Genomic DNA, 14,796 nt, shown 5'->3' with positions numbered 1-14,796 from the left:
AAATATATGTAAAAAAAGAGTTGAGGAATTTAATTTCTTCAGAATTTGAACTGCGTCCAAGTAAAAACTACACCGCACAATCTCTTGCTAAACAGACTGTACGTATTCTGACTGCAAACATGGCGCTACCAGGTCGCGCTAACGTTCGAAACAGTGCCAGCCGAATTTGCCAGCCTCGGCAAAGGTCGCCATTGTCAAACTTCACCGGCGATACCAACTAATTCCGGTTGATCAATAATTGTGTGAACGGGGTTGCCCCGCGCGGCGCGATTGTCTTTCCATATTCGGATAACGAGAAACGGACAACCCTTCCGGGATCGGAAACTTTTTAACCACCGTTTACTGGGGAAAGGACCTATTAAGGTCCAACTAACTACCAGAGAACGGTGTAAATTCTTTTTAATGATAAGTAGACAGTTTTTTTAAGAAACTTCGCTAGAAGTTTACCTAGCGTGCTAAAAATTTCTTTAATCGGCTCACTGGAGAAAATCAAAATTAAAATTAGAGATAAGAAGATAGAATACTCGATTAGTTTGATCATTTTTGCTCGTGGAATATGCGATACATTAATTTCATGGAATATTAACCTTGATCGATCTCCGAACTTTGATATTTAAAATTGAAAGACGTAAATGAATAATTTAATTGTTCGAACGAGGGATTAATATGTTTTCTTATTTTCTTATTTCTCTAATGATTTCTCAGAGAAACATCCGTTACCATTTTAACCCTTCGTACTTCAATAGCCAGTTCTAGTGACCACCTAATTCAGCACAAAATTATAAAATTTAATATTCAATGTTAAACTTCAATATGTGGAATATTGAATAAAAACACTGTTCTCCTTAATCTATGTACACTATCCCGTTAAGTTATATTCAAAATATGTCTGAATCTCATCAAGAACTGTTAAATATTTCTAGTAAAAATCTTTCGAGTGCAAACGGTTAATAATTGCAAGAAGAAATCAGAAATGTGTCATTTGAAAGGGTCCAATAGTTTCAGTGTTAATAATACTTCTTACTCGACGACTTATTTTATAATAACACGCTAATTCTACAAATAATAATCATTATTCCCCGGAAACGAGTAAGAAACATGAACCGACGGAAACATACGCACCCGGAGACGCGCCGATTCCTGTCGGTCACGTAATTGCCGGATCCGTGCCGGATAAAAATGTGGAAAACGCGTCCACGGTTCCCTCTAAAACAGCTGTTACCTGGAGAGCAGATTCCCAGGGCTCTCGTGTCCGCGTCAGACAGAACGGAGGACAATGCGAGAGCACTCCTGGATTTAAATACAATAACCCGGGGCTATTGTAAAAAATATACACGCCCACGTGCGCGCGGCCGCACACGAATGGGCGGCAGGCATCATACATGCAATTCGATCAGTGGTATTTCCACTCGCCAAATAACGGGTATACATTCGAAACCCAATCACGCGTGCTCCAACCATATTCTGATCACCGTCCATTCGAGATGTCTACGGTGATCAATCGCCACCACTACGCGCCCGAAAGATACACCGTGTATAGCGTGTCTAAAAAATTGTCCAGTATTTCTCGATGTTCGGACGATAAGGAAAATCGAATTACCCAACATCGAGTTGTCCTTCATTCCACACAATCGTCGAAACGACTTTGAAGATGAGAAACTACAGGAGTGCACACGTTTATAGATCTTATTTTATCTCCAGCTAATAAATTTTTACACGGAACTACTTTTACGAACTTCTTTTTACTTACAGAATCTATCTGATCGTAGCAGAGATAAGTTCTTTCCGAGAAAACTACTTTTAAAACCATTATGATTCAGTTTCTGCTCTAGGTTTCCTAGCACTTGTATTTTCGATTTATCATCCCTTTCAGCGGGATGCGCTTGTATATCTCTTTTTTATGACGTTTTTCTATGAATTTAGGAATTTTTATAGTTTCTATGTAATTCTTTTGAAATTAGGTACTATTAGGTTTTGTTCCATCCCTCGTGTCGGTAGAAGCACATTTGTCTCGAGGGTTGTTATAACGAGGGAGAAAGGGCCGAGTCATCGTTAGCACCGCGGAATTATCACCTGTCGCCAAAGGAAAAGGAGCTACGTCTGTATGTACCTCTGCGGGGATGCAGGCGTGATTATGCATGTAATGTGCGTTGTAATCGCGTTTCTATGCATGTAACAGCCGTATAGGCATGGAGGATTATCTAATGGACGACACGTGTTAAGTAACCCTTCCAGCAATATCGGCGGTACGAAGGAACTGGAGTAATTAGCATGTTGTCTATTCGTAAAATTGTCTACGGAAATTATAAATAACTGAAATATTGATTCGAAGAATATCTTAGCGTCGAATTCGCCATTTTTCCATGCAATTGTAAAACTATCGCTGCCGAGTTCACTTGTATGTATGCATGTATGTATGTATTCTCCGGCTGAGAACTGAATAACTGAATAACTTAACACTAAAACTACCGAGCAATCAGAGTGACTTATTTCCAATTTTTTATAAAAAGTGTAACAATGCGTTTCTTGAGATTCGAAGGGTCTGCTAGTCGTATCTGTACAAATACACAAATTTAATTTAGAATTCGTGCGTCAGTAATGACCATACGTCCAAAAGAACGTAGGACCTCCACAGTATCGTCCTTTATTACCGTTCTTTTTGAAGTCTCTTACAGCCGAAAATAATTAGAAGTGGAATTTGAATTTCGTTGAGAAGTGACTGCGTTGGAATTAGGGCATTCCTTCGACGTTTTAAATTTTAAAACGTATCGCGAACGGACGATGAACCCAGAGATGTTCAAATTAAAAGAATTGAAAGAAATTTTACGAAGTCTCTTACGCAATAAACGTTTAATACTTAATAATATGAAATATATTTGTACCTATTTTATAAGTTAACTGATTGCACTTTTGATGATAAATTCTCTGCCATAGGCGTAGGAACACTCGTACGTTTTATTTTTTCATGAACTTGAATGCAGTCACGCGATAAAATTGTTTTGTTGGTTTTGCAATTGTTCGTTTTCAACGTCACGCGAACGGGATCGACGAAATATTTCGGTGAAAAAGGTAATAACGGAAATATTCATTTATTAGACAAATAATTTCTGTACAAATGCTTGGGCGCTTGAGTCAATTGTAGACAATAACGTGAGTCTCCTAAATTACTTTTGTTGTCTTCGTTTTTTCGCTTTCATCTGAGTCCTTCTGCTTTTGCCCAATCTTTTGTTCACGTTTCCCCCTTTTTTTTTCAAATCTTTCCCCGGTTTCGACGGCCTCTTGTATTCCGAAACGTCCATGGAGCTAGTTCTCGTATTTTTTTTGTTACCTCGTTTCTTACCACCGAAACCATACCTGGAGTCCTTCATTTTTCGTTTGGCCGCTATTTTCGGATCCACTTTTCTCGGCTGAGGCTTCTTTTTGTCCTCGAGAAAATCGAGATCCTGCCTGATGCCTTTACGGTACTTTTTCACTTCCTCCATTAATTTCCTCTTTTCAGCATGCTTCTTCAAAGTTGCTTCCACCTGCATCTGTTTTGCCACTTTCCTCTGCAGCCTCATTTGCCTGACTTTCTCAGTCCTCTGAGTGATCACTTGTTTCTTCATGAGGTTCTCTCTGACCTTGTGCATATGCGCATCGGTCTTGGCCATTTCAGCAAAATAGTCATCTGGTCTAGTTGTTGGTATTCCCAGCTTTTTCAATCGCATAATACCATCCATAACAGCACCTTGGGCTTGTCTATGGAACATCGTCTCTCTACGAAAGTCATTTAGAACAGGATCATCCGCTGGATCATACTGAGGTAACTTTTTATTTCCCTTCAACTGCTTTGAGCGCCTCACTTCCTGCTCCTGCATTTGCAGAGCTAATTCAGGCGCTAAAGGTGCTGGTACATTTATCATGTCTAATCTTTCTACCCATGGCAAAGTTAATTTAATTTCATCTAGTTTCTGTTTCATAAGAGTCTGCAAAGATTTTAAACACCATGTTACTTTCCTCTGTGGAATAACATGACACTTATAATCTTAATTCTTATCTTATCATACTTACTACACAATTTTTGTACTGTTTATTTGTCTCCTCTGCCACTGTATTGAGACCGGGTTTTAGTAAACCTTTCGCGAAAGCTTCCCGTAACTATACACGTGAAAAAAGTGAGGTTAGGAGCAACTTAAGTTTTACGTACGACTACTTTCATTTAAGTAGATTACTCACTTCTTCGTCTGAACTGTTGTATTCTGAATCAGAATCGGATGATTCTGTCGCTTTCGCAGCTTTCCTCATCGCTTTTTTCACTTTCATTTCGCTATAACTTTAGGGAATCACCCAATACAATATATACAGTATAGGCTTGCACACTGAACCCCATCTACTGGGAATAATCTACCATATTATACGCAGTTTAACTTAACTGATAAACAACAAATTTATGCACATTATTATTCAGTGCATTCAAAACACGGAACTAAAGTGCAAATTCCACGGTGTCCTCAATATTTATTTACTTAAATCGAAGTAATCTACTTCTATTTGGACGTACATTTTTCTCTCAAATTACAGTACTTGTCGCCATTGATTTTTCGGTAATTACCCTTAGAATCATCCCCTAGTGTCTTGTGTGTTACTGTGAATCGAAATCGTTAGAACGATATTTTTGAGCCTAGATAAAAAATTGTACGTTACGCTAACAACGCGAAGAACGAGTTCGAATATCTTATCTCGTTATCAGCAAGAAATTCAACGAATATGAGCAGAAAGTAACTAACCAATCACTAAGCTACTTCAGTTTCATCTACAGCAGATCGTTACGCAGAAAGCTCCTGAAGCTCGAGTCTGACATATCTTGTGCTCTATGACAGCATTTTTTGTCACAGCTGGCTAACGACAGCGAAACATCATGACGGATAGTGATAAGAAACCGATGTCACGCTTATTAAAGCTCGCCAACAAATTCAACTGCTTTTACCTGTCAGGTAAGCCAAATCGTTCGTTTTAAGTGCGCACCGCCTCCTCGTTGGTCCCTCTTGTTCAATTCTAAGGTGAATAGGCATAGATACGCGTTGCTTTCCGACCTGTCTACTGAGATATTGATTTGGAGTCTGTTGTGTATTCTTTCTGGTGTTATTAACAAAATAAAAAGAATTCCGCCGGCTTTTTGTCGAGAAATAGAACGAGTTTCGCGAAACTTCGTTCGGAGTACATCTTTTATCCCACCATCCACCCCGTCCATCCCTTTTTTTCTCAATAAATATTTTGAGTTGGGCTGATTGTATACATATATTTATAAAAGTTGATGTCGAAAATCTATGTTGTGTCATTTATTCGATAATCTGTATAATAATCGCGATTTTATGTAATTTGAAGTGAAATGTAAGGACATCATGTTTTTGGAGTGATTATGAATATTTCTGCATATATGTTACTTTTGTATATATTATTTTATGTGTTAATAAAAATACTTAGGTCTTGCTTGATTTCTCCCCATTGAAACCTGCTTTATTTTGTGTATTCTGTGTATATTTATATTTTATGTTTTGTAATGTTAGTGCAATGGATGCAGAATATGCAGTGTATGTGAGAAAAGGAAAAGTATATTTATAGTTGTTTTCCTTACTTGGAATATGTGTTGCAGAAATTGGATTCCTGCATTTGTTATTTGTTTTAGGTTTCCATGCAGGTGAATGCAGGGCATTTGTTGTTGATGGACAACAAATTGGTCTTGTACGCCCAGATGTAATGAAGGAATTGTTAAATTACCCTCAGGTAATTTTATAGTTGGTACTTCAAGGTCACTCGGAAGTGTTCACTCCTTTCCAATAATCTACATTTTTTTTCAAGGTATTTCAAGTACACCCAGAATATGTGCAATTAAATCCAGCATTTCGAGATTATGCAGAAAGAAGTGCCCGTGTTGATGAGGTCCTAAGGGAATGGCGGGCCGGTGGAAAATTTGTAACTTTACGGGGTTGGAGGGAGGAGTGTTATGAAGTACGTGCACAGTTCAATACACCACCATTATTTAAAATGGACCGGTCTGCTACATGTAAGTATATCATCCCCTATGCTCAAATGCAAATATTGAAAACTGTGATCCTCATGATCATTGGATTTCTAGGTCTATTCGGAATTCGCAAATATGGTGTAGACATTAATGGATATGTTATGGATCCTGTGAAAGGTCTATCAATATGGTTACAAAAACGGAGCCCAAATAAGCAGACCTGGCCTGGATATTGGGATAACATGGTGAGCGGCGGGTTAAGTGTTGGTTATGGCATTAATGAAACTGCTATAAAGGAAGCTGGAGAGGAAGCTAGCATTCCCAATAATCTTGTTGCAAAGTTGAAGAGTGCTGGTTGTGTATCACTCTTTTTCGAAAGTGAAAGGGGTCTGTTTCCAAACACGGAATTCGTGTATGACCTTGAACTACCGCCCGATTTCGTGCCAAGCAACAATGACGGCGAGGTAGAGACTTTCGAGTTACTTCCAGTTAATGAATGTTTAGAAAGGATATTGTCTTCACATTTCAAAACGACATCAGTGCCAGTTGCCCTTGACTTTTTAATTAGACACGGATACATCACAGCGGAGAACGGTAAGTACCTTACACGCGAGCATGCACTGAATACATGGTTATGATACTAATATATCGTAAATTTGGCATATTTTTTTTGTTACAGAGCCTAATTTTATACAAATTGTGGAACTGCTTCATATACCTCTGCAGACCATGTACAATCAACCACAAAAAAAGTGTAAAATAGCTGCCAATGGTGAAGCGATCGAGTCACTAGACCGAATTTAAGTTTAACTAGACCCTAATTTAAATGATGTTGAAATTTATTGAATTGAACGAAGTTGACTTTCTTTTGTGGTTCTCTTGTATTTGGTCGATTCAACGCAGATTTTATAGTAAATGGTGCAATTTTATATGTGTAAGGCTTGCAAATATGTTCATAAACTACTAAGTAGCAGTTACGAAGTTTTTAGGAACCCATTTCGAAAGTTTTTATCGAATTCAAATTTACTCTTGTTTTCGTGGAAGCCGTATATATTTAATTAGATCGATCTGATAGTTTCTTTCTCTTTTTTTTTTTCTTGACGTTCTTGTCTTCGTTGGGCGTTTCGTGAAATTCGTTTTGGTTACGACCGGGGTGAGTTTTTGTATATCGATAATGAAAGTATTCCATCAAAAATTCTCGAAGATGACTATTTACAGTCCGAAAAAGATGAAAGAATGAATACAGTCATCACCATCAAACCGAAAATTTCGTTGAGAAGCAACACATTTTATTTCGAGGATCTGTGATCTTATTGGTGTTGGTTGATTTGTAAAATGATCATAATACAGAGACGATTGTTTATCCGAAGAACGATTTCAAAATTTACTTCAATATTCACTTCACTTCGAATCTGTCTGTGCTACATCTTCCTCTGATTTTTACTTAACCCACCTTCGAACTGAATTGTGCACAATAACGAAAAGAAAAAAAAAACAAACCAAGAAGTTTTCGCCGACTGTACAAGTATATTCGAACGAAAGGACTTTTTCATATACATCGATGTTGAATTAGAAGTATTATTAATGCAGCATTCCAGAATCTAGATTTAAAATAATTAAAAATATTTCAGTTCTAAGCGACGGAAAGGTAACAATAGTTTTTTGTAATCGAACTTTTGTACTAACGTTTGTAATCGAACTTTTGTACTAACGTTTGTAATCGAACTTTTGTACTAAACTTGTACACTTTAACAACAGAGTGCATAGTACCAGTGGCAGTAATATCCTAATATTCTGCGTAGGATTAAGACATGAGACTCATTCACAGTATTATTGAACGTGAATGCACAGTATACTGTTTTGATATGTTAAACGACACGAGAAGAAAAAAAAACAATTTATACACGAATTATGTCGACGTATGTGTTCTTGTAATATCCAGATATGCTACCAACGAAAAAAGTGCTTAGGACCTAGCATTTCCTCTCGATAATGTTTCTGAGAATGGGAGCAAACGTGTTCGTATATTGTTTATTCTATGTAATGTAGGTAGACTTTTAATTTAGGTGTCGACTACATACCAGAGCTCAGATCGTGATATTCGAGAAATTGCAGAAGCAGTTATTGTACATGTGGTACAAGTGAAATGCATCAGTATAGTTTTTATTTGTCCTGTACATGCTAGCTAATTTTTGTATTTACTTCTTCGATCATTCGTTTCTTTGTTTCCTTATAAGTAAATTCATGATTATGCTATGTATTTTCAGGAGCCTCTTATATTGTTGAACGTTTCTCACATTCTTTTCATACGAATAGGGCCTCTTTAATAATGTATTATTTCTATGTAAATGCTTCTTCGGTGCTTCTTTTCACATATACCATCATACAAGTGTGATTGAAGTATTCTAAGTGTATGCTGATAGTATTTAGTTTTATTGAAATTAACCGGAGGTATTAAATAAGTTTAATACTTTTATAATGAAAGATTCTAATAACATACTAGTCATACTCGTCGCCGTTTTATATTTTTAACATTAATCTGGTCATCAAATTTAGTATCTACTATGCGTTTGTTTTTAAGAGAAACTAACTAACATTTTCATGGTACGACTGTTTTGTGATAGAAATAATGGGTACGGCTGGCCATACTGCTTAATGCATGGAATAATATTGTCAACGAATAAATTTAATAAAATTTCTAATGTCATCACTTGTACTAATGTTACCTCGCTGATCATTACTCTGTTCGCAAGTTCAGTATGGTTGATTCATTGTATGATTAATACAGACCTTTTGTAATTGTATTTTAATTTTTTCGCATAAAAGTGGAAAAGAACAAATATGTAAGGCGAATTATTTAATCATTCTCATTTCTTGTATTATATGAGTGTATTAAACGTTGTACTTACTTTTCATGATTCTTTATAGATATTGAATTATTGCATATTCTCTGTTATTAGATATAATCGTATACTGATCATTAAAATAGCAGGAAGAAAAGGGCGAATCAATTGCAAAATGATATTAACATAACAAATATATAATTCAGATGCTTTGTACTTTACAAATGTATTCCTTTCAGTTTATGTAAAATAACACATGCAATAATAAACTAATGTTAACAGAACCATGTTACAGTTTTTGGAAGAAGAATTAATTTGAAATAAACTTCCAACTAATAATGTAATTATTATTTATTCAAGCACACCCTAAGACCTACATGTATGTACATAAATGTTAATTAAAATTGATTAGTGTATGTGTAGTTGATTAATTAATAAATATCATTCATTTAAATCCCATCATAGCATGACTTTAAAATTGTAGAAAACTTTAAAACCATTTTGAAATGGCGGAGAATAGATTTGGCGAAAATTTAATGAACCTACAATGAAAAATGACCTGGAATGGTAGTGGGGGTTGCTTGAAAAAAAATAGCAATAAAATGGACCGACAGCTTGGTGGGGAGGCCTGACTTTGTCAGAAGAAACAAAAATCGAGCGAATCAGTTCTCTTATCAACCGTGTCGGGGAAACATACTTCCGTGACCGCTTTCGTGTCCGAACCGCTTCCGGTTATAATTAATCGAAAAGTTTTCAACCTCTATCATTCTGATTATTGAGAGTGTTTTTGATTTCCATGAATTAACCGAATGAAAAGTGATTCACTACGTGTACACCTCGTTCAAAAAGGTACAGTAAATAATTAGTATAATTAAATTGTTGCTTAAGCAAGTCACATGTTTCCGAACTGTTGTTACTTGTTGGTTAAAATTTTGCAAATATTTTAATAATAAAGCGCATGACGGTTGCACCATATTGCGAAACCTTTCATTGCACATGCATTAGATAGTCAAGAGATTAAAAAAATATATTAAACAAATTGTTTTCCGCGTGATTAAAAATTTGTTTCAGTAATTGATTTCATTCTTTTTTATAAATTACATCGGATTGATTTGTAATTTATATTGTTTCTTTTAAATCATTTATGTTCTTTTTTATTTCATAGTTAATTTTCGTCTATGGACTCTATGGCATTCTCAGCGAAAAAGTTTCCACCCTCTTTAATGGAAAATGCATTGTGCCTTGGGTATGCAACAGATTTGGTGATCGGTAAGTACCCGATTCGATTTTATATAATTCAGGAATTGTTATGTATCAAAGATATCGAATGGTTCGTTGAAATGAACCGCCTTTACTGAGCCCATATTCGAATGTAACAATTGACGGTTAGAATAATCATTTAGTCTATATAAATATATGTATCAGACATACCGATTGATGATTTTGCTTCTTGAAGGTACTTTCTTCGATTTCTACCAAATTATCACATAGAATACTTGATTGTTTTACGTTTATTTGTAATAAAAACTGTTATATCACAACGCGCACTTTCTCTTAGGCGTCCATTACTTAACTAACGGTCAGTTTCAAATATCTCGTTAAAGATTCAAATAATCGATATGGAAAACGTTCGATTTCATCCTCATCGATATTTGAATTTTGACAGCCATATTGGTGCGCATGTCCGGCAGTACATGTCAGAGTTAAGTCACGGTTTATTGTGATTGCGGTAATAGTGTTCTGTGTATTTAAAAATAAGTGTATATTTTGAAAATGTCCGTCTCAGCTGGAAGAAGAATTTTACCGCAATTTTGTAGAAGTCATTTGAAGAAGTTTCCGGCACAAACGAGGGTTGTTAAATTCAGTTCTACAGCAGAATCTACATCACCTAACCTAAATTGTAAGAATGTTCCAACTTCTGAACGAATTTCTGCTGCAGTATTAAAGGATTTTGATAGCCCACTTGTTATTGATCAGATTGAAATTCCTAAAATATCACAAGATAATGAAGTGAGTTTCAAAATTAGAAATTCAGTTAATAAAATCCTTTACACTACTCTTTCCATACATACTTCTCCATGAATTAGAATATTATTGTTACATAAAATCATGAATTATTATATTAATATAAAAATAGAATTTCTATGTAGTCTTACATGTTAAAGCAAAATACATTTTTCAATATACTTAATATTATTTTGTATAGGTTGTTATTGATGTTGCGTATTGTGCTTTAAATACCTGTGATATATTATTAGCAAAACAGTTATACACAGTTAAACCATGCTTGCCCATGGTACTCGGTCAAGAGTTAGTTGGCAAATTAGTGCAAGTTGGAAAAGATGCACAAGACTGTAATTACAATGTTGGAGATAAAGTAATTGCTCTTAATAAAGAATTATATGGAGGTTTAAGCGAACAGTGCATAGCAAAGTTTGACGTAAGCTAACATTATTGAATATATTATTTGTCTTCTACATTTGACTATAAGCAAATATTATAGGATATTTGGAAAATACCATCTGAATTTAAATCGATTGATGCAATTGGTTTACTCGATGATTATATTTGTGCCTTACTCGCAATAGAAAGTAAAATTAATCTGCAAGAAGGGGATATAATCATAATCAATGTCGGGATGAGCAGTATTGGCTTAGCAGCAGTTGATCTAGCAACAAATGTATATAAAGCCGAGGTTAGATTTAAAGCATTTAGGAAATGAGTATGTTAAATTAAAATGTATAGAAATACTAGAGCAATGGTGAATTTAGGTAATAGCAGTGTGTGCTACTGAAGAGGGAGCAGATTTAGCCAGAGGAAAGGGCAATGTTCTTGCGTCTTTCAAATACAAAGATAGTAAATTATTGAAGCAATTACAGGAATTAGCTACTGATAAAGGTATAGAGGCTATTTTCGCAGATCAGGAGGGTGAACATTTGAAAAACATCCTAGATTGGTAAGTTGATGGATGAGAATCAGTTTCCTCATAATTAGGATTCTCATGTGAGACTTTGATCAAGTAATGAACAGTAGCAGCAGATGTGTAATATTTTCAGTTTCACCAGTATTTATAAAAGTGGTGCGACAATGAAAGATTTGTTGAGAGATGACAGTTTTGCTGTGGTAGTGCACCATCTTTCTAGCAAAGGTACATGATTATGTTAAAATCAGTTTAAAATGTGGACTAACTTTTTCTATTCCTAATCTTCAACTTTAAGGGCGGGCAGTAATTGCTGGGTCGACAGCAGTGATGACAGAGTCTGATTCAAATCGTTTCAGTGTAGCAGGGTTTAATTTAAAAGAGTATAAGGAACTAAAACCAGATAAATATAGGTACAAAGTCTGTCAGCTTAGTAACTAAGATTTGTGTTGTTTAGAAATATCTTAATTTTTTTCATTTAATTAATTAGAGAAGCAGGAGAGGATGTTATACAATTTTTTGAGGATGGTCTTATTAAACCAACCTGTGCATTAACTGCTGGATTGTGTAATGTAAATGATGCAGTGGATCATATACTTAAGAGCAAATCACCAGGAAAAGTGAGTGAGGAATTTGTATGGTGTAAATGATCCAACAAAGGCAATCGATAATTGTTAAATTCACAGGTCATTATCGATGTTAAAAACAAAGACGCTAAAGTGGAAAAAGTGGAAAAGCAGTAATACTGGACAGGCTTATTAGTTCCTATTAAACAACGTGAACCTTTTTCTTTTGTTAAGATTTTCTATTAAATATATCCAATATTATATTGTACAGAATTTTTAATAAATCATCTTTTACTTACCTACAACAGAACTTTTATTATCCTGCGTCGTATCGATATTTTGGCTGAAAAAATATTGCCGAATGTTTGTTTCATTTTGTCAATTCCCAGATTATATTAATTTCTAGAAAAACATCGTAATTTCTATTCGGTCAGTTTCATTTTCAGAGCCAAATATTACACACAGAGCGATCCGGCGTTTTAAAGATCACAAAAAACCGAAGAAAAAGCTAAATATTGTCTGGTAAAGCGAGTATTCGTATTAATCAATTTTTCCCAGTGTTAGTAACCCGTTCTCTCGAAGGGCCGCGTGTTAGGCCGACGTCGAGACAACAGAAAATTGCACGCATACGATTGTTCCTAGGCAGCTAGTACACCGCCAACTCGGCCGCGGTCATTATCGGTTGCTCAATGCCCTTTTATCGAAACTAGAGCGTTTTGTTGCGGTGCTACCGAGCAGCGATCGAAACCCGAAGTAAAAGTCCTGAGAACGGTGGTCATTCGTCAATTATAAATATGTTCCTTTAATGGTAGCAAAGAATTTTGCATCGCCTCGGTTCGATCCGAGTGAGCAGGGAAAAGTAACCACGATTGCAGCAACGTGATCCATAAAATAACTAAATTGTCACATAAAATGACAGTGTACGCGCGTTATCGAATGAAAAAGATGAGATTTATTAGCGGCTAGCTCGAGTGTCCTTCCATTTCGATCTCTTTCCCAGCAGGACATCTGTCCATCGATTGCGAGACTCGGCAATCTCGATAATAAAAACGGATCCAACCAGCGTGGGTGCCATCGATTGGTCCAGCGACCTTGCTTAACTCCGCTGAAGGCGAAATAGTTGAAACGGACTCGCTATTCAGCCTGTTTATCCTTTCATCTGAATTTTTGCTCGCTTTATCTCGCGGCAATCGTTGCTCTTAGTTAGATCTAGCTCTCGATCCCATTGTTTCTGTCAGACCTTTAGTCTATCAGCGTTGAAGCGAAGTTTCGCGGCCACCTTGAAAATCTCTGTACCGTTCGGGAATGCTCCGCGCATTCCAGCCTCCGTTTCGCGAAGGCCAATTAGAACGCCTTCGTATCGTTAATCATACGGCCGGCTCGGGTTCAAGGTAGCACCCCCTGGGGTAATCGTGGGTGTGGTGCGGCGCGATTTCAAAATTCAATTGTCCAGTCCGACACGATACCGCGAGTCCTTATGTAAATGCTGCTTTCTCTATAAACCTTGCCACCGACGTGTCACCCGGTCAACGAGACAGAAAAATTACGGGCACCGGCCCGTTTGCGCGCGTTTTAACTGTGATTTATATCTCAAACAGCCTCCGGTTTCTTTCAACCGCTCCGTCATCGATTTAGGCGTTGCACGGATTTCTTTCACAACGCTCGCTTGATTTTTCCGGGCACGCGCCGTTAACGTTCAATATTCCCTTGCGATCCGCCATTTTGTTAACTGCGTTAAGCTCAATTCTCGACAAGCGTGGCTTCCGCAAAACATTCTTCCGCACCTCTGCCGAATGTACACTACAATATTTATATCATTAAATTCCTCTGCGTTTAATACAGATTACCAAAAGATAGATGAATTAGGCGAGAACTCATTGTTCACAAAATGGCGTCCAGTTTTCGTATTAGCTCAGAACCACGTCCTAACGCTAGAACAAACAGACGAATCATTTGATTTTTCGAACGGTTTACCTTTGTTTAACAACTTCTCACTAAAGTGTCTTTGTATTTTTAACAATTGCGATTGAAGAAATTCGAAATGGACGATTTCTAGTCGTGAGGTAGATCTACGGTTTCCAAGGAACGCGAGTTGTAGCCGCGGAATTAATCGGAGAAAATGTCCCTCGTATTACGGTCTGGCCGGGGCGCATTAACCGTACGTAGAGAGATACGCGATCTTTCAATTAACCGCCGTTGGAAAGAGGAATTACGGGACGATCTGCTTGCCAGATGTCGGAGGTGGAGAGAAAATAAAGGTTCCCGGATCGAAAGGACAGGTTACATAATATGCATCGGGCCTCGGCAAAAAGTCACGGTTTCACGGGGACTTTCGCGTCGGACACGCTCCGGAACTCCTCTTCGCTCCTCATAATTTCGTTATTCTCGTGGAACGCGTCCGGTGACACGTATACAATCCCGCCGATTTCGGCGTGCCCGCTCCTCCGTCGCTCCATGGCCAGGGAA

At 36.9% G+C, this 14,796-nt stretch overlaps 4 protein-coding genes across 6 annotated transcripts in view; 3 read left to right on the top strand and 1 right to left on the bottom strand.

Annotated features, from left to right (window-relative positions):
* Positions 1 to 3,073: 3,073 nt before the first annotated feature.
* LOC116426064 (putative rRNA-processing protein EBP2 homolog) lies at positions 3,074 to 4,544 on the bottom strand. The gene is made up of 3 exons (XM_031974528.2): positions 4,216 to 4,544; positions 4,051 to 4,137; positions 3,074 to 3,965 (listed from the first exon to the last, which is right to left on the bottom strand). Exons 1-3 carry the CDS (start codon positions 4,300 to 4,302, stop codon positions 3,165 to 3,167), a joined length of 975 nt encoding a protein of 324 aa, XP_031830388.1. The 5' UTR covers positions 4,303 to 4,544; the 3' UTR covers positions 3,074 to 3,164.
* A 265-nt stretch (positions 4,545 to 4,809) lies between these two features.
* On the top strand, positions 4,810 to 7,373 carry LOC116426063 (uncharacterized). Of its 2 annotated transcripts, XM_031974525.2 has the most exons (6): positions 4,867 to 4,973; positions 5,547 to 5,570; positions 5,666 to 5,763; positions 5,839 to 6,043; positions 6,116 to 6,595; positions 6,681 to 7,373. In XM_031974525.2, exons 1-6 carry the CDS (start codon positions 4,898 to 4,900, stop codon positions 6,803 to 6,805), a joined length of 1,008 nt encoding a protein of 335 aa, XP_031830385.1. In that variant the 5' UTR covers positions 4,867 to 4,897; the 3' UTR covers positions 6,806 to 7,373. The 2 variants fall into 2 exon arrangements, with proteins under 2 accessions (XP_031830387.1, XP_031830385.1); XM_031974527.2 differs by lacking the exon at positions 5,547 to 5,570 and having other exon boundaries at positions 4,810 to 4,973.
* A 1,310-nt stretch (positions 7,374 to 8,683) lies between these two features.
* Positions 8,684 to 14,796, top strand: part of LOC116426060 (uncharacterized) — an 85,045-nt gene continuing 78,932 nt past the window's right edge. The window contains exons 1-3 of one of the 2 annotated variants that reach the window (XM_076365196.1): positions 8,684 to 9,223; positions 9,329 to 9,693; positions 10,010 to 10,113. The gene's annotated coding sequence lies outside the window, so the exon portion shown is untranslated. The other variant, XM_076365197.1, reaches the window with a different exon arrangement.
* LOC116426062 (quinone oxidoreductase-like protein 2) lies at positions 10,417 to 12,628 on the top strand. Its single transcript, XM_031974524.2, has 8 exons — positions 10,417 to 10,854; positions 11,051 to 11,284; positions 11,348 to 11,539; positions 11,616 to 11,800; positions 11,901 to 11,992; positions 12,063 to 12,177; positions 12,255 to 12,384; positions 12,451 to 12,628. The coding sequence occupies exons 1-8, from the start codon at positions 10,618 to 10,620 to the stop codon at positions 12,505 to 12,507; spliced, it is 1,242 nt and encodes a 413-aa protein (XP_031830384.2). The 5' UTR covers positions 10,417 to 10,617; the 3' UTR covers positions 12,508 to 12,628.

Source organism: Nomia melanderi, chromosome 2 (genome assembly GCF_051020985.1).
Source record: "Nomia melanderi isolate GNS246 chromosome 2, iyNomMela1, whole genome shotgun sequence".
NCBI lineage: Eukaryota > Metazoa > Arthropoda > Insecta > Hymenoptera > Halictidae > Nomia > Nomia melanderi.
Note: the sequence above shows the minus strand (reverse complement) of the source record. Positions and strands in the feature narration are given on the sequence as shown.